Below are 24,013 nucleotides of genomic sequence, written 5' to 3' on the forward strand. Positions count from 1 at the left end.
GTGCCCTGAGAGGCTCTGCCAGAGCTGGAGCAATGCAAATGTGAATGTACACAGCCAAACACTGGACACCAATGGGGGAAGTTAGGGCAAGGACCATAGGAGTTAAAGGGGCTTGCAACTCCATTCAAAGAACAGCAATATCAACAAACCAGACCCCCAAAGCTCCCAGGTACAAAACCATCAAACAAAAAGTACACAGGGGGTACTCATGGCTCCAGCTGAATATGTAGCAGATGACTGCCTTATCTGGCACCACTGGAGGGGAGCCCCTAGATCCTGTGGAGGTTTGATGACCCAGGACATAGGAATGCTAGGCCACTGAGGCAGGAGTGGGAAGACAGGTGGGAGAGCACCCTTATAGATGCAGGGGGGAGGGAGGAAGGGATAGGGGGCTTGTGGAGGGGAAACTGGGAAGGGAGATAACATTTGAAATGTAAATAAATAAAATAACCAATAAAAAAGGATGAACTGTAATGAAAACAAACACTCTTGTTCCACATTAGGCTGTTTTTATTCTCCAGTATGTATGTAAATCCTTCAGATTTAAAATGTAAGAAAATAAAATTCTCAAAAGATATGCTTAGTTATTTCATTACAGAAAATGTACAGACAGTAAATGATAACATGAAAATAAATTCAAGACTATTTGCCATTTAAGAACTTCAAACTAAAAGTGCAATTATACACAGTTACATATCAATAAAGATTGCTATAGGGCCTGAAGAGATGGTTCAGGGGTTAAGAGCACTGCCTAACTTTCCAGAAATCCTGGGTTCAATTTCCAGAGTCTGTAGGATGGCTCAAAAATGTCTGTAATTCCAGTCTCAGAAGATACCATGCCCTCTTCTGACTTCCTCTGGTATTAGGCATATATGTGGTACCAATACATACATGCAAACAAAATACTGCATATACAGTGATAAGTCTAAAAATTAAGGCTTTCATAGAAGATGATAAACCTATTCTTACTGCAACTTGATACGCTAAGGCTGGTTGACATCTGTGGGAAGCCTCCTCTTTTCTGAAGAGAAAGGGAAGAGTGGATGGGGGTAGGAGAGGGAGGTGGGTGAAGATTGAGAGGAGAGGAGGGAAGGAAATTGGAGTTGAGATGTAAAGTCGACTAATTTTAAAAAAAAATTGAAAATTTCAAAAAGCAATGGTTAACATGGCCAACCATATATTCACACACTGAATGACCCAAGTGTCACACTCAGAGGTGCTTACATGAGAAACCAGAATCGTCCATGGGCATTCATAGCAGCTTTATTTGTAGGTGACCCCAAACAAAAACAACCCAAATGACATCAACAAATACACAGATAAAAATGACAATATGTACCCACCAGGGGAATGATCAACATTTTAAAAAAATTGAAGAACTGATACAAACACTGAGGCAGAGATGTATGAATACCAAAATAATAGCACCAAGTGGAAGAAACTGAACTGAGAAAATCTGGATGTGTTATACTATTCCATTCACATAAACTGCATGAGCCATACATGGCGGTGCACTCCTTCAGTGTTAGCACTTGTGAGTCAAAGGCAGGAGGAACTCTGGAAGGTGGAGGCCAGGCTGGTCTGTGTAGTGAGTCCCAGGGCAGTCAGAACTATATAATGAGATTCTCTCTTAAAAACAAGATTATAAACTCTATGAAATGACAACTGACAACAGATTGGTGTTTGTTCTAGGGAGGAAGCATTGGAAAGGGGCAGAAACAACAGGTATGCTCATCATCTTGGCTGTGGTGATGTCATCACTATAAGGAACCATGGAAACTACTTACAAATTTGGATTATTGCAAATTCATTACACACAAAGCTGCCAATGTCTCATCTTCTCAAGGACGTATCTAGCATATGAACACACACACTCACACACACAAATACACACTCATATACATGACATATATGCTATATTACCTCTAGCATAATGGAAAGCTTCCTTTGAAATGGAAGAGTCTGTGACTTGTGGGGATGGTGGAGGCCCTGATAATAGATATTTCTAAATCCATCTGTTCCCATAGAACAATATTTTTATACCCAGCTCAGGTGATTCTAAGAACTTGTTCTTCAACTGAGTTTCATCCATTTTGGTCATGTATGTTTCTAAGTCATAGCATGGCATGGCAGGGTCAAGGAGAGACTGTCTACAAAGTATGCAATTTAAGGGAAAAATTCTAGTTTTGTTTTGGGGCCATATTCTATGGCTTTATAAAATACTGTTTTAAGCTCTGTTCTTTGGTAGAGCAAATGTGAAGAAATAGCTGATACAAGAAATGATCACGGGACCTGGAGAAATAGTTCATGGTTAAGAGTACTGACTGTTCTTTCAGAGGACATGAATTCAATTCTTTACATCTATGTAGTAGCTTACAGCCATCTGCAGTTCCAGTTTCAGAGAATCTGATGCCCTCTTCTGAATGGAGACACTCATGTGGTACACAGAGATACATATAGGCCAACTATCCATAAACACACAATAAAAATAAAATAAAAAAACATAAATGTGTAAATGGTGCAGTCTGGAGATGGACCCAAGTCGTGAAGATCAAGCCATAGCTTTTTAGAGACCATGAGCTCCTGCGTACAGTGTAGCTTTTCCAGTTCTGTTTCTTTGCATGCTATTTCTTAGGCATGTTTTTAACTTTGAGCTCTCTGCCTGCACTTGAAGAAGGTTTTCTACATTCTGTCTTTCATGCAGCAACAGAAGGCATACCTGAGGTAGAGGAAATTGAGCAGAAAGCATCCCCCAGGTCAGACAGGAGGCATAGTTTAAAACAAGAAAGAAAAAAAGGATTGCAGGTTGGTTGGGAGTCTTGGGAGGGGCGGGGCCAGTGTACATGGATAAACAATTGAATTCACAACTTTTGATACAAAGATGCCATCAGCTGGACCCCCGGGTTTTTGCTTCTGGTCTTTGTCTCTGTTGAGGTGAACTGCAGTTAGAAAGTAACTGACAGCTGTCAAGGCCACATGTTTTACACCCAAGAAAGGATAGCTTAAATTTCAAAACAACAGTTAAAGGTCTTCTCCTGTTCTTCTCCAGAATCCTTAGTTTCACTGAGTTAGCAATAAATTTGCCTTCTTCTGACATATGCTGAATGCAGTTAAAATGCAGTTTTCAGCAAACACAACTCCTCCTTGAATATATGCACAGGTGCCTGATGAGTACATCTGTAAAGAAACGCCCCTGGTCCTAAAGCTGCAGGCAGAAAGAAAAAACAAGAAAACAGGACACATATTATCTTTATGTTAGAAATCAACCACATCTCAAAGCTTGAAATCAGCAGTAATGGGAAAGAAAATGCCAGCAAGGTAGGAAGGGGCAAATGACAAACCCTCTTGTGATTTTAGTGTATTTACCACTGTTCATTCTGACAAGAAGAGGACATAGGTGGAATGTGACAGGGACTTCAAAACAGGTCCAGACAGAAATAGAACACTCAAAATGACCACCAAGAGCAGTAGTAGACTTACAATTGAAAACTCAAAGGAGAGCCGTTCTCCCATAGCCATGGGTGGTTGGGATTTTTCCGATGTAATCCCATCCAAAATGGGGAGGTGGAATGGGAAGTTGCTTGTAAGACGAAGTTCTGTGGAAAGACAACACTCTAAGTTTTAGATTCATCAAACTAAGTAGCAGAAAGTTCTCCAATATCCCTTGGTGATTTAGTGAAATGCTAGTCTCTTCCTCACTTTCACTTCTATTAGTTTGCGTGTATCTGGTTTTATGTGGAGATCTTTGATCCACTTGGTCTTGAGCTTTGTACAAGGTGATAAGAATGGATCGATTTGCATTCTTCTACATGCTGACCCCAGTTGAACCAGCACCATTTGTGGAAGGAAAGCGTTTATTTTGGGCTGGCTGACAGTTCAGAGGATTAGTTCTATGTCATCATGTGGGAAACATGGCTGCACACAAGCAGACATGGTGCTGTAGAGGAACTCAGAGTTCTGTGTCTAGATATGCAGACAGCAGGAAGAGAGTGACACTAGGCCTGACTTGAGTTCCTGAAACCTCAAAGCCAACCCCTAGTGACACAATTCTTCCAACAGGGCACACATCCAATTATACCACTCCCTATGAGACTATGTGGACTATTTTCATTCAAATTACCACAGGGAGTAACACTTGTTTGAGAGAAAATACCATCAGATTGCATAGTTGGCCTTGGGCATATAGGATGTGAAGTCTCCATAGACTGAAGGAGCTGAAGAGGTTTGCAACCCCCTAAGAAAAACAACAATATCAACCCCCTAGAGCTCACAGACACTAAACCACCATCCCAAGAGTATACAGGGATGGACCTATGACTCCAGCCACATATGTAGCAGAGGACGGTCTTGTTGGTCATCAATAGGAGGAGAGGCCCTTGGTCCTCTCAAGGCTTGATATCCCAGTGTAGGGAAATGTCACAGCAGGGAGGTGGGTGGGAGTGGGTAGGTGGATGAGGGAGCACCCTCATAGAAACATGGGAAGGGAGAATGGGATAGTGGGTTTCCAGAGGGGAAACCAGGAAAGGAGATAATATTTAAAATATTAGATAAAAAAATCCAATAAAAGAAAAAAAAAGAGTTGCTATAGCCATGGCATCTATTCACAAAAATAAAACAAAAATGAAAACAAAACAAACAAACAAAAAGCCAAAGAACAAAAACATGACTAAGAAACTACCCCAAACTCTTAAGCCTTCATTTTCTTTTATCAATCCATAATCCATCACCATCACCCCAAAGAACTCACCAGATCATCTGTGGTACTAATTTGTAGTAACTGGGCATCTAAAGATAGGCAATTCTCCCGACTTTTTTCCCAGTTAAAGGGCCCATGGAAGAGGTAACAGTTTTCTTTATGCCAGATCCAGTCTTGTGGACAAGGACCTAGGAAGTGTTAGCATATAATGGATGAGTTCTGAGTAAAAACACTTCTTCAATTCTTCCTTAGAAAGTTACCCAAATTCTACAGAAACCAGAATGGCCAGAGTCTTTACTTTCCATATATAGGTACCTCTGTGTGTGTGTGTGTGTGTGTGTGTGTGTGTGTGTGTGTGTGTGTGTGTGTGTGTGTTGCATTCTTCAACTATATATACTTTTGAATAAAAGGAGATAAGGCATTCTGATTTTAGTAATCCAAGCTTTCCATTTAGCATTTCATTTCCCATCTTTGGAGACATAGAGTAGTATACAAATTTGGAATTTGATTTTTTAAAAGTTATATTAGAAATGTTGAAAAGGAGAGTTAAAGAAATGGATGACCACTGGCAATTCTGTTATTATAAAGTCAGACATGCATTTAACAGCTCCATTTCTCTGAGTAACAGTACTAGGTTTCACTACTTCGTCTCCTTCTTTTATCCCTGTGTTACCCAATATAGTCCCCAATGTGGTTTGTGAAATGAGATGAGTTTGCAGACACCTGTGTTTGCATATAAAGCATTTATGTGACTTTGAGAGCTAGACAGAACCATGCTGACTAGCCTATTGAGAACATCATACTAGTTTATGTTAAATTAATATTTCGGTTAAGAAACCTATGCCATTACAATTAATTTTTCCTTCCTAAAACATGTGTGTGTGTGTAAGAAAATTTAACTTTGCACAGTGGACTGAATTCTTTGAAACAAGTTTGCTTTAGGGAGAATGTAGTATTGATATAAAATGAGGATTTTTAATTTCAGGAACTAAGAGGTTCCTAGCAGCAAAATTTTGTAAGGAATCCAGCAAAGTCAATCTGGGAGAAGGCAGTAGATGAAGGTGTCAATATCTATGCACTGAGAACTCCCAGACCATCAGCATGGTCAATAGCAACATGGTTGTGATGTTGACACACAAGGAATTGCCTTTTGCTCTACATTGTAACAAAAGGGGAGAGAAAATGCTTAAGGAGAGTTAAATTATATTTAAATTTTTGTTGTGGAACAAATCCATCTGGTAATTTTATACAAGTAAGCTTCATCAGAAACACAAATGAAGGCCTCATATGGTAGCACTCAGGAGACTAAGTCAAGAGGATTTTCATGAGTTTAAGGCCAACCTGTTCTAATTAGTGAGTTCCAGGCCAACCTGGGCTACAGAGTGGGAATCCATCTAAAACAAACAATAAAAAAGAAACAAAACTACAAAACAAAACATTTATATAAATGATAAAGTAGAAAGAGTTTAGAATAGTGAAACAAAAAGAAAAGTCCAAAGGGCACATATGAGTCTAAGGTAGGATGTGCAATGTTCTTCGTGGTTAGTCTAGGCCATTTCACTTGCAAGTGTAAACAAATCAGGTTTTTTGGACTGAAGAAATGGTTAGACACTTGGTCTACATTATGCCAAAGTGAGAAAGGCATGCTTCTATATGTAGTTTTAAAACTGACAACTTTACTCTGTGTGTGTGTGTGTGTGTGTGTGTGTGTGTGTGTGTGTGTCTGTGTAAAACATTATATAGCACATAACAATATCCCAGTATTACATATAAATTAATGAATACAAATATTATTTACCAAGTACACAAGCTGTTCGAAATACTTTGTATATGTAAAACTCAGAGACAGACTCCATTAATCATCTTCATTTGACAGATCAAGAAGTCAGGAATTTGTTCCTAATGCTGCATATGTATTTAATGTCTGTTGCTAAACCTTGGTTGCCAACTTATCTGCATCTGGAATGGACTAGGTGCCAGGCTTCTGAGCATGCCTGTGAGAGATTTTCTTAATCAGATTATCTGAACTTGGGAGAACTAAATGTGGGCATCCCCTTCCTGTGTCAACACAGAGACAAGGAGGGAGAAGAGAACTTTGCTTTGTGCTAATGGACATTCACTCTACAGGCAAGTTGATCGATCCCATAGTGGCATTCCTTCCCTGATATTAGAATCAACCTCTCCTGGCTTCCAAAATAGACTGAAGATCAGTAGCTCTTCAAGGATATTCTAGAAAGTCAGTGCCAGACAATGACAAGTCAGATAACCAACTTCACTAGTTGATCAACTGCCAAATTCTCTACCCATCCAGTATGAGATAAGCATTGTTGGATTCTCCAGGCATATTATGTAAACCAAACCAATAAATGCCCTTTAAATATATAGTCATTCCATTGCTTCTGTTCCTTCCTCAGAACCTAATACAGCCACTATAAGACGCTTCCTCTCAAATGTATTTGTGGATGAACTAATTGAGTTAATATTCCTCTTTGGGCTCTGGACTTGTTGTTTCAGGATTTAAGAGCCTACAGGGAACCTGCCATTTACATCAATCTATATTCATAGATAGAGATTAAAAAGGGACCACCAAATCTGATGCTAAATGTAAAAAAGGAAATCTAGCCTATGTAGACTCTGCTTCTCCTTTGCTTCCGTGTAAATCATACCAGATCTGTTAGTAGGCCAGGTACAACCTTCTTCAAATTTGAGAAAAACCTCATCTTTCCACATGGGATTTCAGTGCTATGATATTTTTATGAGGCCTTTCTTGAAGCCACATGATCAAAACATGCATCTGGTATTGCTACTAATTGGTCATAGCTAACATTTAAAGGACTGTAAATCCAGACCAATATATCTGCCAGAAGGGCACATGTATACTCTGTGTCTGACTTGTTGTTCAATTCTGGCATCTCTGAGAGAAGGCTTCTCATGGTCATGACACAGACGAATCCCAAACTGTTTTCAGGTGACAAATGTAAACTGTTTTTCTACTATGTCTGTGAAACAAACCGTTGGCTGGCATTTTGGCTGCCTGTGTATGTAAATACTCCCATCTTTGATATTTAATCCTTCTTTCCTTAAAAATTGTTTTGAAATATTGGATCCATTTAATTTATGGAAAAGTCCTCCACCCCCTGCTAGAGAAACTAAATATATGTTTGACACTAGTTGAAGGTCAATTTGTCGAAACCTGAATGTTTACTTTTGCAAATTTTAATTCCATTTACACCGTACAGACATCTATTTATTTATTCAATTAATCTCTTCCTGTAGCCACACCTAAAACTTGCTATGTAGATTAGGCTGGCCTTGAACTCAGAAACCTACCTGCTGCTGTATCTCCAGTTGGGATAAAAGACACAGCATTTCATGCCCTTTCGTTCTGAGCCTGAAAAGACTTATAAACTGAGTAACTCTACATCTAACCACTCATCATCATTATTGTTAAAATCTGCCCTAATCTTAAAAATTTGTCTACACAGTGAAGGAATGTCAATCAATATTATCACTATGTAATCCTTTTCCAAAAAAAGGCATGTTTAAAATGTTAGCCTCACAAACAAGATGTTGGAGAAGTTCTCTTTTGAGTGACAACTGATAATCCTCACAATAGAATCTTCATTAGAGCACTTCCTAAGAAGGGCCATGGTAGCAAGAGACTCCGTCACACCTAACTCTGTACTTACAAGCATGCACCTCTTTGCTTACACTGCAGAAAATACCAATATTGCAGAAATGTAGTAAAAATGCAGTAACGATCTCTGATGGCACAAAGGTTGTCAGCATACTTTATTCTTCCTCTGCTCCCTAGATTCTTAATCCCTTGAGAGAGATGAAACCATTTTACTTCCTATATAAGCCCACTTCCCTAACCTCTTATGTTTGTTCAGTCTGAAGTATCCATCTAAGTTTTTAGTCAGTTGACCTCCACTGCTTGTACTTAGACAGATGTCGTCCTCATTTAGGAAACAGGGTCTGGGCTAAAGAACTGCAATGAAAGGAAGACCCCAATGAAAGGGAGGCCAGTGACTAAGATGCATTCAGACAGAAGCAATAACATATCTGTGGCAAGAGGAGACAATGGGACAGGACTGTGCTTCAGCTCAAACCCCAAAGTTAGCATTTGAAAGAAAGAAGGCAGAAAAGTTAATGGGCATGAGGAGAGCTCCAACAACTCAATTCCAATGATTACTAGGATTCCCATGGGCTAGGGTGGAAATGGCAGTCACAGAGAGCTTGTGTAGGGCACTCTGAATACTTGGCATATGTGTGCTGTGCTGGTTTTGTTAAATCTCAATAAGACTGGGCCGAATACCCACCAGGCCCGCCCTGTACCTGAAGAGTTTGCAGCTCTCTGCAGGGCTTCTTGAAGATTCTGATTCTGCTGCAGAAGCTCCTCCTGCTCTTTGGATTTCTCGTTTAGCTTCCAGCTGAGGGTGTCTATCTGTTCCTTCAGTTCTCTCTGGGACTCCTCTAGAGTGTGAGCAAAGTGGGAAAACGTCTTTAAGAAGAGTTACATTAAAAATTCAATTTCCACTGTATTACAAATAAACCTGATAATTTTAGAGAAGTAAGCTTCATCAAGAAGACAAATGTAGGCCTAATGTGGTGGCTCTTGCCTGTAATCTCAGTTCAAGACCAATCTGATCTAAATAATGATTCCCAGGCCAACCTGGGCTACAGAATGAGAATCTATCTAAAACAAACAAACAAACAAACAAACAAAATGAAACATCAAACAGACCTACACAAAATGAAAACGTGTTCATAAACAACAAGATTAGAAGATTCTGGAATAATGAAAGCAGAAACTAAAGTTGAAGTGCGTACAAAAATCAAAAGCAGAACATGAACTTTCTTCATAATATGCCTAGACCCATTTTAGTATATAAATATAAACAAATCAGGTTTTTGGACCAAAGAATTGGTCTAGAAACCTTGTGTATATTGTGGCAAAGTGAGAAAGGCATGCCTATATATATATATATATATATATATATATATATATATATATATATTAAGATCAACTACATTTCTTTGTGTGGGTGTATGGTGTATGTGTGTGTAAAATATATAATACAGCTTATAGCAATACCTATTAACGCATACAAAATTTAATAAAAACAAATATTATTTGCCAATTGCACAAATTGTTGAAAGTACTTTGCATATGTGAACTCATCTAATCATTGTGAAACTCAGAGATAAACTTCACCAATCATCCTCATTTGACAGATCAAGAAGTCAGGAATTTGAACCTCATATTTAGTGTATATTTAATGTCTTTTGATAAACCTTGGTTGTCAACTTATTTGGGTTTGGAATGGGCTACCAACAAGATTGCTGTTCCTATGAGACAGTTTCACAATGAGATTTTCTGAAATGGGAAAACCTCCTCTAAATATGGACGCCCCCTTACTGTGTCAACACAAAGACAGGGCACAAGGGGATTTTGCTTTGTGCTCATGAACATTTGCTTTGCAGGCAAGTTTATCAATACCATGGGTGCATTCTTTTACTGATATTAGAATCTGCTTCTTCTGACTTCTAAAATAGACTAAAGATAAGTAGTTCTTCAAAGACGTTCTGGATTTTCAATGCTAGACAATGATAGGTGAGACTTCCAGCCATCACCGAGTATTCAGCTGCCAATTTTTCCACCTATCCTTGATGGACTCTCCAACCTAATAAACTCCCTTTTAATATATTGTCATCCTGTTGCTTCTTTTCCTCTTCAGATCCTAATACATTCACTATAGCACACTTCCTCTCAAATGACTTTGAAGGTGAACTAATTGAGGAAATATTCCTCTGTGGGACCTAAACATGCTAGATTCAGGTCATGCTAGACATTCAAGATTTGGGAGTCTACAGGGAACCTGCCATTTTCATCAAACTATTTTCCTATATAATGATTAAGAAAGACAATCAGTTCTGATGCTGAATGTAGAAACTATTCTTCTGATAACCTTGCATCTCCTTAGCTTCCAAGTATTTTATACCAGATCTGTTAGTAAGACAAATAAAACTTCCTCAAATTTGAGAAAACTAGCCTTGTTTTCCACATGGGATTTCAGTATTATGATATTTTTATTACACGTTTTCTGAAGACATATGATCAAAGAGTGCATCTGTGGTCTCTACTAATTGGCTATATCTAGCATTAGAATGAATGGAGCACAAAACCTATAATATCTGCCAGAAAGAATCATGTGAGTTCTGTGTCTGATCCACAGTTCATGGTCGGCATCCCTGAGGGTTCTCCATGGTCCTGACACAGATTGAATCCCATGCAATGCAATCTGGAGCAGATAAATATAAACGGTTTCATGGCTGCATCTGAGAAACAGACCTTTGGTTGGGATTTTAATCATCTGCGTATGTAAACATCCCCATCCTTGATATTAAGTCTCCTTCCCTTAGACCTTATTTGAAGTATCGAGTTCCTTTATTTTATTTTGTTTTATTTAGTTTATTGAAAGATATTTCCCTAGAGAAATAAATTTATAATTTGATACTAGTCAAATGTCAATTTGTCTAAATCTTTCTATTTAGTTTTGTAAATCTAAATTACTCCTTTTCTGTTAAAAGTCTCCCTCCCTCCTTCCCTCTCTCCCTTCCTCCTCCTTACTTCCCCTTTTCTGTCTCTGTCTCTCCTCTCCTCCTCCTCCTCCTCCTCCTCCTCCTCCTCCTCCTCCTCCTCCTCCTCCTCCTTCTTCTTTCTCTCCCATCTCTCTGGTTTTTTCCCTTGTAGCCATGGCTAGAACTTGCTATGTAGACAAGGCTGACCTTGCACTAGGACATCTGCCTGCTTCTATCTCTCCTGTTAGGATTAAAGGTGTGTTCAGTCATGCTCAGCCTGAAGAGACTTATAAACTGAGTAACTTTACATCAAACCACTCACCTTTAGTATTGATAAACTCTATCCTACTCTCAATATTTTAGTATATAATTTGAAGGGATAGCTATCAATATCATTATTATTTAATCTATATTCAAAGAAACTCACATTTAAACTGTTAGCCACATAAGCAAGACATTGGGGACATTTGCTTTTGACTGTCATTTAATTGCTATTTCTGAGAATGGAACCTTCATTTGAGCACTTCTTAGAAAGGGACATTGTAGGAAAAGAGACTCCATAACACTCAACTCTGTACTTGGAAGCATATACTTCATTGCTTACACTGCAGAAAAGCTCAATAGTGCATTACATTCTCAAATCAGGTTCTGAATCCCTTTGGCAGATGAAACTGTCTCAGCTCCTATATAAACCCACTTTCCAGACCTCTTCCTTCTGATCATCCTGAGGTATCTACCTAAGTCTTTAGTCAGTTGACATCCAGTGCTTACACTTAGGCAGATGTAGTGCCCATTTAAGAAACAAGGTCAGAATGAAGCTAACACTGGAGCTGAGCTAAAGAACTGCAATGACAGGAAGACCCCAAGGAAAGGGAGGCCAGTGATTAAGATGCATTCAGAAGGAAACAATAACATATCTGTGGCAAGAGGTGACAATGGCACAAACGGTGCTTTAGCCCAAACCTCAAAGCTAGCATTTGAAAGAAAGAAGGCAGAAAACTTAATGGCCATGAGAAGGAGAGCTCCAACAACTCAATTCCAATGGTTACCAGGTTTCCCATGGGCTAGGGTGGAAATGGCAGTCACAGGGAGCTTGTGTAGGGCACTCTGAATGCTTGGCACATGTGTGCTGTGCTGGTTTTGTTAAACCTAATTCTAACAGAGCCAAACACGCACCAGGCCTCCCCTGTACCTGAATATTTCTCAGCTTTCTGCAGGGCTTCTTGGAGGTTCTGATTCTGCTGCAGAAGCTCCTTCTGCTCTTTGGATATCCCATTCAGCTTCCAGTTGAGAATGTCTATTTGTTCCTTCAGTTCCCACTTGGACTCCTCTACATTGTGAGCAAAATGGGAAAATGTCCTTAAGAAAAGTTACATTAAAAAATTCAATTTTCATTGTAGCACAAATATACCTGGTAATTTTAGAGAAGCAAGCTCCATCAGGGAGACAAACATACCCCTAAAACGATAGCTCTTGTCTGCCATCTCAGCACTCAAGAGACTAAGGCAGGAGGATTTCCATGTGTAATTCAAGGCTAATATGATACAAATGATTTCCAGGCCACCCTGAGGAGCAGAGTGACAATCTATTCAAAATAAACAAAAAAGTTTAAAAAGTACAGAAAATTAAATTTAGGTACCTAAATGATAAAGTAGAAAGTGTGTGGAATAATAAAAGCAGAAACTAAATGTGAACTTTCCTTATAATTATCCTAGCCCCATTATAGTACGTAAGTTTGAACAAATCAAGTTTTTTTTAACTCAAGAAATGGTCTTAGACACCTTGCCTATGTTATGGCAAAGTGAGAGGCATGCCTATATGGACTCTATTAAAGTCAACTACATTTCTTTGTGTGTGTATATGTACGTGGAAAATGATATAGCATATAGAAATATCTACTAATACATACAAAAGTTAATGAGTACAAATATTATTTACCAATTGAACAGACTGTTGGAAGTACTTTGCACATCTGAACTCATCTTACCATTGTGAAACTCAGAGATAAACTCCAACAGTCATCTTCATTTGAAAGATCTAGAAGTTAGGAATTTAAACCTAATGTTGAATGTGTATTTAATGTCTTTTGATAAACCTTGGCTGTCAACTTATTTAGATCTGGAATGGAGTAAACACCAGACTGCTGGACATGCCTGTGATGATGTTTCTTAATCACATTATCTGAAGAGGGGAGAACTAAATGTGGGCATCCCCTTCCTGTGTCAACACAGTGACAAGGAGGGAAAAGAGAACTTTGCTTTGTGCTAATGGACATTTGCTCTGCAGGCAAGTTTATCAATTCCCAAATTCTTCACCCATCCAGTGCAACACAACTATTGTTGGACTCTCCTGACATATTATGTAAACCAACCTAATAAATAAATACCCTTTAAATATATAGTCATCCTGTTGCTTCTCTTCCTCTTCAGAACCTAATACAGTCATTGAGCACACTTTCTCTTAGACATCTTTGTGGATGGACTAATTGAGGAAGTATCCTATGGACTCTAGACTTGCTAGAGGTTCAGGATCTGGTGTCCTACAAACATTTTCATCAAGCTATTTGAAGAGATAAAGATTGAGAAGGACCACTAATTCTGTTGCTAATTATTGAACATATTCCTATGAGAGACTTGCATCACCTTAGCTTCCAAATAAACCATAACAGATCTATTAGGACAGGTAAAACCTTCCTCAAATTTGAGAAAACTCGCTTCATATTTTCATATGGAATTTCAGTATTATGATATTTTTATGAGGCTTTTATTTGAAGCCACATGATCAAAGCTTTTGTCTGCGGTCTCTATTAATTGACTATATCTAGCATCAGAAGGAATGGAGAACAAGACCAAGAATAGCTGCCAGAAAGAGAGATGTGAGTTCCATGTCTGATCCATAGTTCATCTCTGTCCTGTGAATGAGGGTTCTCCATGGTCCTGACACACATTGAATCCCACGCTATTTATAGCTGATAAACTTAAACCTTTTCACAGCTGCACCTGTGAAGCAAACCATTGGTTGGGATTTCCACTGTGTATGTAAGCACTCCCATCCTTGATATTTAAGCCTTCTTCCCTTAAACCTGGTTTGAAGTGGTGAGTCACTTCACTTTATTGAAAGGTCTCTCCATAGGAAAATTAAATATATGTTTTAAACTAAATCAAAGGTCAATTCATCACAAAAATTCTGTCTACTTTTGCAAATTCAATTTGAAATAACCCTATTCATATAGAAAGGATTGATTGATTGATTGATTGATTGATTGATTTAATCTCTCCATGTAGCTAGCCCTGACTTGATGTCCCCATGTTGACCACACTGGCCTTGAACTCAGAGATCTTCCTGCTTCTGTCTCCTCAGTTATGACTAAAGGCATGCACCAATTCTGGGTCTGTCAAGACTTGTAAACTGAGTAACTTTACATCAAACCATTCACATCATTACTGAGAACTATCCTGCTCACGATATTTTTGTCTATATCATGAAGGAATGGCCACCTATGTCATTATTGTACATGTATTCGAAGAAACTGCAATTTAAACTGTTAGCCACATAAGCAAGACATTGGAGAAATTTGCTTTTGATTGGCACTTAATTGCTAATCCGGAGAATGGAGCCCTATTTAAATACTTCCTGAGAAGGGACATGGTAGTAAAAGAAATTCTGTACTTAGAAGCACATACCTCATTGATTGTACTGCCAAAAAGATCAATATTGCAGAAATGCAGTAACAATCTCTAACAGAACAAAGGTTGTCAGCACAATCAATTTTTCCTCTGCTCCCTAGGTTCTTAATCCCTTGAAATAGATGAAGCCATCTCAGTTCCTATATAAACTCACTTTCCAAACCTCTTATTTTTGTTCCACCTGAAGTATCCACTTCAGTCTTCAGTCAGCTGACCTCTACTGCTTCTACTTAGACAGATGCAGTCTCCATTAAGGAAACAGGGTCAGAATGAAGCTAACGAAGGAGCTGGGCTAAAGAACTGGGATGACAGGAAGACCCCAAGGAAAGGGAGGCCAGTGATTAAAATGCATTCAGAAGGAAACCATAACATATCTGTGGCAAGAGGTGACAATGGGGCAGAACAGTGCTTCAACCCAAACCTCAAAGCTAGCATTTGAAAGAAAGAAGGCAGAAAACTTAATGGCCATGAGGAGAGCTCCAACAACTCAATTCCAATGATTACCAGGCTTCCCATGGGCCAGGGTGAAAATGGCAGTCACAGGGAGCTTGTGTAGGGCACTCTGAATGCTTGACATATGTGTGCTGTGCTACATACTTCTAGCAGAGCAGAACACCCACCAGTCCTCTTCACTGGCCCTCCCCTGTACCTGAAGCGTTCACAGCTCTCTGCAGGGCTTCTTGGAGGTTCTGATTCTGCTGCAGAAGCTTCTCCTGCTCTTTGGATTTCTCGTTTAGCTTCCAGGTGAGGGTGTCTATCTGTTCCTTCAGTTCCCTCTTTGATTCTTGTGAAGCATTTTCTGCTTTCTTCTGGGCTGACATCTGCCCCTCCAGGATATGATCCTGCTGAGTAAGGTTTGCTTGGTATTGCTTTAGGAGGTCAGATACCTGGAGTACTAAACCAGAGAGAATTAAAAGTCAGCCTAGCCTGTCCAATATGTATGCTGCCCCAGGATGTCCATGAAATTAAGACACCGACTTAAACAATCTATCTTGACACAGATTAGTGTTGACAGAAATGTTCGATGAACTTGAACAATAATGGAGGTCTAAATGCACTTGAATGACTTCTAAAAAATGGCCCATGCTTATTCACAATTTATGGACTTAAATGTTATTTAACTGTAGTTTTCAAAATTGAATTTTTTTTGTAATTTTTTTAGTGATCTTGCATATATTTCTGAAAAAAAAAGTTGCCACAGTTCTATGTTTTCTTGAGAGATGACAGAATAGCCTAGTGGCAGAGTGGTGAGGGATGGAGATATAGCTTAGTGGCACAAGAGGGAGGGATGGAGATGTAGCTCTGGCATAGGGATGGGAGATTGTGATGTCCCCAGGTGGCAGAGGACTTGATCAGCATGCAGAATGCCATGTACATATATGTGTATATATATGTGTGTATATATATGTATATATGTGTGTGTATGTATGTTTATATGTTTGTATATATGTTTGTATATGATGTAATGTATATGATGAATATGTATATGATGTATGCATATGTGTAGGTATATGATATATATGCATGTGTATTTGTATGTGTACATGTATATGATGTGTATGTGTATGTATATGATATATATGTATATGATGTGTATATGTATATATGTATATGAACATGATGTTTGTGTGTATGTGTATGTGTATATGTTTATGTTTATTATATGTATATGATGCATGTGTAGGTGTTTGTATATGTATATGACATATGTGTATGGGTATGTATATGTACAAGCTATGAAAATAATAAGGTTAAGACAATGGATGGGCATTAGTTCATGAAATCTCACCTCTAGTTGAGGAGCTATTGGCAATTGATGGATCCTGGAAAGGGAGAGTCAGTTTTCTTTACGGATGTGACCTCTGCGAGGTCACCTATGCTCCAGCAGAGGGCCCTATACCATACTCATACAGGCAGCATTAAGTAGAGTCAATGGGATTAAGAAGAAAACCAGAGCACGTGAAATTCAGAGGAAAGAGGGCATGGGTGTGTGGGGAGGAATTGAAATGGAGAAAATGGGAATGTGTTTGATCAAAATGCATTATGTACATAATGGAAATTCCCAAAACCATAAAACTGTAAAATACAAAATTTTAAAGTAATGATAAAGTAAGAAATACTATAATGGAATAAATAAAATATTGACAGTCTATAGTCATCACCTTTTCCCTAACTCTGACTCATAGAAGAAATTGCCATCAGCAATTTATTCAGCTTAATTTCTCTATAGCTCCTCCCACTCTGTCTACACTGCCAGACTTCCTAATTTTATTTAGGAATTTTGACATTTGCCTTCATTTTTGAGACAACCATCCATGAAATATTTGTAAATTTCTGTATGTTGGCAGTGAAATTTCTCTTTCTTTCTCTCTTTCTTTCTTTCTCTCTTTCTTTCTTTCTTTCTTTCTTTCTTTCTTTCTTTCTTTCTTTCTTATAAATAGTTTAGAAGAGTGAAGATGAAATGAATGTTGTGCAATTGAATAGATTTAAAGAACTGGGTTCTAGGAACTCAGCTCTCTTCCAGTGTATTGCTTCTAGTGTATAGGCCAAATCTGATCAAGCCTGCTGGGTGGTGATTGATACCTCAAAGGTAGATTCTTCTGACTGCTGCTGTTGGGTGGGATCCCCTGTCCTGAACCATCATTAAGAGAGACCTCAAGTCCCACATACCCGTTCCCCCAATTACAAGGGGTTAGATGAGTTAGACATGTAGGAAGCAAATGGTACTTTTGAGTCCTTACATTTTGGACCCTGGCTGGTGGAAAAATTCAGACCAGCAACCTGCTTATGCAGGCTGGTGCAGGGACAATATTATCTTTCCTTCTTAGCCACTCTCGTTCTTATTCTCACTACTTTCTCTTTCTCAGCATCTCTAATATTCTACATGTTATAAACACAAATGACATTTTGTTATCAGTGTTCTACTTATTTTAATGGGGCGATATGATTCTTAACATTTAATCAAATATATCAAAACCAAAGTAAATGGGATTTCTCTTTCTCTTGGGTTGCTCAGATGTAACCCTGTGTATTAGAAAATTCAAATTATTACCAAATTATTCTAAGGTGAAACTAGGCTCCTCAATAAAATTATGAAGGAAAACAAAAACAATCTACTGTGAACAGTCCCCATCCCATACCCCTTTCAAATGGAGGAATGAGCACAGTATGGCCATTAATACTTAATGATATACTTAATGTGTATAAATACATAATATTAGCCTAAAATGAACATAAGGCTAGGCTGGTCTGAACTGACTGTTATAAGCTGTGTTCATAACCCTCATTTCCCACCTCCAGTTCTCTATTTCAATACTTACACTGTGTCTGCTGTACAATAAGGGTCACTGATAACACTAGGCAAAGGATGGCCAGAGTCACAGCAGCAGGGCACCACCATGTGGAAGAAAGCAAATGCAGCCCTGCAGGAAAGGAGAATCAGAAAATTGGAAAAGGCACATGTAGGTTGTCAAGCCAGACTCTGGATACTGTCTGTGTCTGGGCTTGCTTTGTGATCTGCATCTCTTAACACCCTGCCTCCAGTCTCACTGGCTCTGCTCCTGTGCTGGTGAAACAATGGATGATTATATGGAACTGAAGTAAATTACTCACATGGGGAAAAAATCACAGCTGGGATTCAGTATGAGGTATAGACCCTAAATACTTCATCCTGAAGCTTGTCCTTCATCTGTTCACCTGTTCACAATGCTCTTCTAAGACCTCTCAACACAGCCTAATAACTCTATCTACTATGCAGAAAGAGAGATGTTTACATACACATGGGTTGGGGTTAATCTTATGCACCTTGTATTCAGATGCTGAGTTCTGTGCCCCAAGACCAGGCTGCAGTCTGGACATGGGTATTATATTGACCAATGTGTGGTAAAGAATGCTCCCCCAATAATCTCTGATCTGATAATAAAAGACTGTAACCTGCCATTGGGCAGGAGAGAGAGAAAGGTTGGACTAGAGATAAGTAGGGGTGATCTCAGGTAGGAACTATGAGGAGAAGGAAGAAGATGAGGGAGGAGAAAAATGTAGCTGTTAGGCAGGGTGGACCAGGAGCACATGGCCAAGAGAAGTTTGCTCTGAGGACAGACAACTACAACAGAAAATGCACAAAGACACTAATTTGGCAAGGAATGGTGTTGTTGTAAAAATATAAAAAAAAAATGAAATAAAAACGCTGTCTTTTATCTTGCTAGGTCTGGCACTGCAGTGCCCCAAGATATCTCCTAGATAACTTAATCTTAGTCAGCAAAGCCTCTCAAACGCTTTGCTTCATCCCATATCACACGGTCGAAGGCCTCTCTCTGAGCCTGTCAGCAATCTCTCTACCTATCTAGTTCCCAAGGCAGGTGTCCATGCCAGAAACATACATCCCAACTCTGTGGTGGCCCAGACCAGCCGCCCCACACTCCATTACACTTAAATCTACACATGAAAGAACATACAACACAATAACCTTTGGCCCAGTTGATAAGATATAATTGCCCACCTAAACAAGACATACAAAGCCCAATCCATATCCATCCTTTAAAAACATTTTTAACAACCTGTAAAGGTACAGCGTGGAATCTTAACGTCACCCGCCATATTTTCCTGCCACGGCTTCTCTCCCTCTCCCTCCTGTCCCTTCCTCTTTTCCTTTCCAATCTCCTCCTCTTCCTTCAAACTTCTCTCCCGCCCATCCTTCCTTCTCATCCAATGACAGGCCTCCTTCTATTCTGTACCTGCCCCTCACCTGTATTTTACAAATTCAATGGGGAGAAGGTTCTGGTGAAGTCACCTAAGTCCTGAGTAAGTGACTAGGCAGCTGTCCTGGGGGCAGTGGAATTAGCATGAAAATACAGATAACTCCAGGACAAACCACAACTAAAAGGAGTATTCAGGTAGGTTTTAACAGCATGGAAAGATTAGAATACCTCAGAACCTGCCCAGCATAGTGCCTACAGCTTAATAAATTACTGTGTTTCCTCATCATTTTCTTGGGAACAAAACAGGCATAAATGAGGTAGAAATCCCCAATATGTATTAAGAAACAAAATGGGGGCTACAATCCCTGATAAGTTATTTTAGCTTTACACAGGTACTCATAAGTAACATCACATTAAAAAAAAAATGTCAGATGTTAAACAAAACATTTTAGTCAGTGATCTGAGATTTCCTCATGAAATTCTATGCCTAATATCTTATTCAATTCTTAGTTCTAAAATTGCTTCCTAGAACTGGAGTTATTGACCAAAGGAAATTAGAAATAAAACCTTGATAAACAATTTTCTTCTAGTAATAGCTGCCTTACACTTACATTAGGGGTGGCCTATTATCCTCAGAGGAAACGCTGCCTTATTTACAAAAACAAGTCATGCAGCTCTCAGACACGTGATTGTCCAGTGACGTGTCCCAGCATTGAATTACCACAGCCATTACAGATCCGAGAGGAAAACATCACACACAATGCATCTGGTTTAAGATAAACAGAAGACTGATGTTATTCTCTCTAAAGAAGGAACCGAAAGTTTCAGTTTCACTAACTCGATAACACACATGTAAGAAAAGCTTAAAATGTAGGTCTTTGGGTTTTATGCTGTTCTTGCTCAAAATGATGTTTACTTTCTAATCCAGGCATGTCTGGAATTCACCAGATAGCCCAGGCTGGCCTTAGACTGGAAGAAAGTCCTCTTGCCTCAGCCTCCGCAGTGTTGGGATATCAGGCAAGCAGTACTACCTTTGGCTCTGAATGTAGTCCTTTAATCCAATGCTCATCAGCCGAAATGCTTGGACTATTAGACTACCAAGCTTTCAGAGTGAATGCAGTAAGGGCCCAAGCTGGCCAATGGTCAAACATATTCTGCGTTCTCCTGTGTTAGTTTGTGTTAGAATCCACAGATGATATAAAACAGAGAGAAATTCTGATGGGGAGAAAGACAGCTCACTCTCCGGCTGAAGGATTTCTGTCTCTGCTCATGTCATGAGCCGACAGGTAATAGAAGACAGGAACATCTCTTACAAGCAGCTGCCTTAGCGTGGCAGCTGGCGTCAGGCGTCTGTGCGTAAAAATCCTTCCCCTCCACCCCAGTATTCATCACACATTGTATGTCCACAACTCTTGAATGAAAACACCAATTGCCTGAGCCACCGTGGGAAAGGGAGACGCAAAGCTCCTATTATCAAAAGGCACCTTCATCCCATCTCAGCGGGAGGAGGAGACTACTGGCTTTCTAGTTAGAAAACAACGTTTAGTCAATCAGTAAAGATTGGTACACTAACTTCAGTATATAGCTTATACCACAGTAAATAGTCTAACCAGGGCTCCTAAAGAAGAACTAGTTGTATTTATGGTAAAAGTCAGGTTAGAAAACAATATTTACTGCACAAATAATGAATGAGTGGTTGAGCAAATTCACACGTGGTACTAGCTCCTACATCTACTACTAAACACCAGCACTTTCTCACACTAAGCTAGCTCCACTGCTGCTGGGTCTACTACCAAGCTCCAGCACTGTCCTGACTCTGAGCTAGTTCAGTCACTCAGACATTAAATCACACCACACTCGGCCTTATCTTACCCACTGAGAGATTTCAGGCTTATTTACAGACACACTATGCCTTTCTTCCTCTTCTTACAATTTGTTCCTTTTTTTTTTTTTTTTTTGGTTTTGTTTCTGAGTCAGGGTTGCTCTGTGTATTCCTGGATGACCTAAAGCTCACCCTGTAGAGCAGGTGACCTGCCTCTGCCTCCCAAGTGCTGGGCTTAAAGGTGTGCACCTACCTGGCCTTTTTCTCTCGATTTTATAAAATAATAGATGTTTTACCTGTAGTTTTCTACAGAATCGAGTTATCTATTCAGCATAAGTAATTAAGTTTACTGTAATAGTGAAGTACAAGCTACAATTTTTCAAAGCAAACAATGGACAAAGAGTCTAATGTATATTTGGCCGTACTGAATATACCAAATCTGCATTAGATAACTAACAAAACACTCCCCATTTTTGCAGTACTTCAGCAACACACAAAATCAGTTATTGTGTACTCTGAATGGATGCATTTTCTGCCATTCTTTTATAGACTGGATTCTTCATATGTGGGAATCTGGTATGATTTTGGCTCTACTCTGTCTTGTCCAAGGAAACAGAGTGACTTTATTAATCCTCCAGATTCTGAGTTCGCTTTCTACAGACAGCAGATGATATGAGTACTGCCATTTGGAGAAGGCATTAACTTAAAGCCATATAGCACGGAGAACAGCTTATACTAAAGATGTAGTGCCAGCTAGTTATTATCTTGAATCCTCCTTGCTCTCCTTCTAAATTAATGGCGTTACCCTCTTCTATCTTCTGATATTTGAATGTCTTTACCTTCTAACCTCATTCATCAGTACATTTAATTTATATTTCTGAGCTAAGCCTGGTATTCTGCCTCTATAAGCATCCACCCACCCCTGTTACCTTTAGGCTTCTTGCCACATGACTTCTGATCAGGCTGGCCATTCACAGGCTTCATCTTGTCATCAAAAGCCATTTCCAAATTCATGCCAAGAATGGGAAACTGAAACAGTAGAGGACCTCAGTCAGCCAACTGCCAGTGCTCGAGCTTCTGATGCAGTTTAAATAGCTGCTCTTATCTAGCAGAGGATGACTCAACCGTCACAGGAGGAAGGGAGGCTTTGCTTCATATTGGAAAGTTGGCTAACACGAATTCTTAGGCTGCGTCTCTGGTGGGTGGGGAGAATGGTAATTCCAGTCGTGCTTCATGACCTTTCACTAAGAAACAGACAGCAGGGAAAAGAGCACTGTCCAAGACAATTATAGGAAAGATACTGTAGACAAATCAGATAAGGACTTGAAACTCAAAGGAGCACATTCTTCAAGTTAGGTTTGTAGAGAGGAATGTGATTGGACCAGATGGCTTGACTTCATTGTTCACATTTCTCTGTTTACTGGTTCACCAAGGCAGCTTGTCACTCTCTAAGGTGTCTTTTTATAAGTAGTATGTTTTACTTTTAATTGTTTTGATGGGCAATTAGACATGTAACATAAACCATGTAGGATTCCCATTGCTAGCCCTGAGTGCTGGAGTTAGAAGGGGAAGTCTTGCATACAGAGTATGAGCCCAGTAGAAATAGCTAGAGTAAGTCTCTGGGTCTGTCATCTTGGGAAATACTTATACTTAATCTACTTATTTGTCTGGGGTTTGAGGATATTGTGTGTTTGATGATGTTTCAATAGCCAGGTGTGGTGGCATTAGCCTTTAACCCAGTCCTTGGCTCAGGTAATGTTTCAAGAGGAACTTACATGTTGTAGAAAATGACATGTTTTTGTAGTTTAGAAACTAAAACTCAGAAATAATAGTTAAAATTACTATTAATTATAATATCCAGGATAGTTAAGTTGGCAGAGAGAGAGAGAGAGAGAGAGAGAGAGAGAGAGAGAGAGAGAGAGAGAACTTGTATATGTGTAAAACATGGGTGCAAGTGGAGGTCAGAGGGCAACCCAGGTCTCTCACTGATTAAGCAAAGTTCTCTTATTGGCTAATGCGTGCTCCAGGATAGCTGTTCTGAAAGATCACAGATTCCCTCCTATCTCTGCCCTCCATCTCACAGAAAGAGTGCTGAGATTACGGACAGGTTTTTTACCAAATGGGCTTTATGAGTTCTGGGGTTCTTAACTCAGATCCAGTACTTGTATGTGCTTTCATAAAAGTGACCCTCTATCTACTAAACATTTTTGGGGGGAGTTTGAGTATACAAAAGTCTATGATAGATGAATTTTGTTATAAACCAGAGAGAAAAAGGTGGTGGGGCAAAGAGGTTAGATAAAAGAAGAATTGGTAATGTATCTAGGAAGTTACATAGGAAAACCCACCAATACTGACAGTGTATGTAGGACTCCGTATCCCTCCTCCATGCCAAGCCTTGTGTTTTCTCTCTTCTTATGTAGGCTACATAGCACATGCTAAAACCAACTTATTGGCCACTTAAAGTTTCTACTCACAGTTCATAAAACCATAACACAGAGTCAACACAAGCTTATCACAGATAGGCATT

General features: G+C 39.3%; 1 protein-coding gene across 2 annotated transcripts; it reads right to left on the reverse strand.

Annotated features, from left to right (window-relative positions):
• Positions 1 to 492: 492 nt before the first annotated feature.
• On the reverse strand, positions 493 to 22,579 carry Olr1 (oxidized low density lipoprotein receptor 1). 2 transcript variants are annotated; one of them, NM_133306.2, is made up of 8 exons: positions 22,416 to 22,579; positions 18,288 to 18,389; positions 15,617 to 15,862; positions 12,474 to 12,611; positions 9,035 to 9,172; positions 4,748 to 4,884; positions 3,481 to 3,596; positions 496 to 3,205 (listed from the first exon to the last, which is right to left on the reverse strand). In NM_133306.2, exons 1-8 carry the CDS (start codon positions 22,498 to 22,500, stop codon positions 3,061 to 3,063), a joined length of 1,107 nt encoding a protein of 368 aa, NP_579840.2. In that variant the 5' UTR covers positions 22,501 to 22,579; the 3' UTR covers positions 496 to 3,060. The 2 variants fall into 2 exon arrangements, with proteins under 2 accessions (XP_087511863.1, NP_579840.2); XM_087655737.1 differs by lacking the exon at positions 4,748 to 4,884 and having other exon boundaries at positions 493 to 3,205; positions 22,416 to 22,550.
• Positions 22,580 to 24,013: the final 1,434 nt, after the last annotated feature.

This window comes from Rattus norvegicus, chromosome 4, assembly GCF_021556685.1.
Source record: "Rattus norvegicus strain SHRSP/BbbUtx chromosome 4, alternate assembly SHRSP_T2T, whole genome shotgun sequence".
Lineage (NCBI taxonomy): Eukaryota > Metazoa > Chordata > Mammalia > Rodentia > Muridae > Rattus > Rattus norvegicus.

Coding starts and splice junctions, on each gene's coding strand:
- Olr1 (NM_133306.2), bottom strand. CDS start 22,500: ATGAATTTGGAAATGGCTTTTGATGACAAGATGAAGCCTGTGAATGGC. Junction 18,390..22,415: donor ATGTGGCAAGAAGCCTAAAG/GTAACAGGGGTG, acceptor CCTTTCCTGCAG/GGCTGCATTTGCTTTCTTCC. Junction 4,885..9,034: donor GAGAGCTGCAAACTCTTCAG/GTACAGGGCGGG, acceptor AACACTTCCTAG/GTCCTTGTCCACAAGACTGG.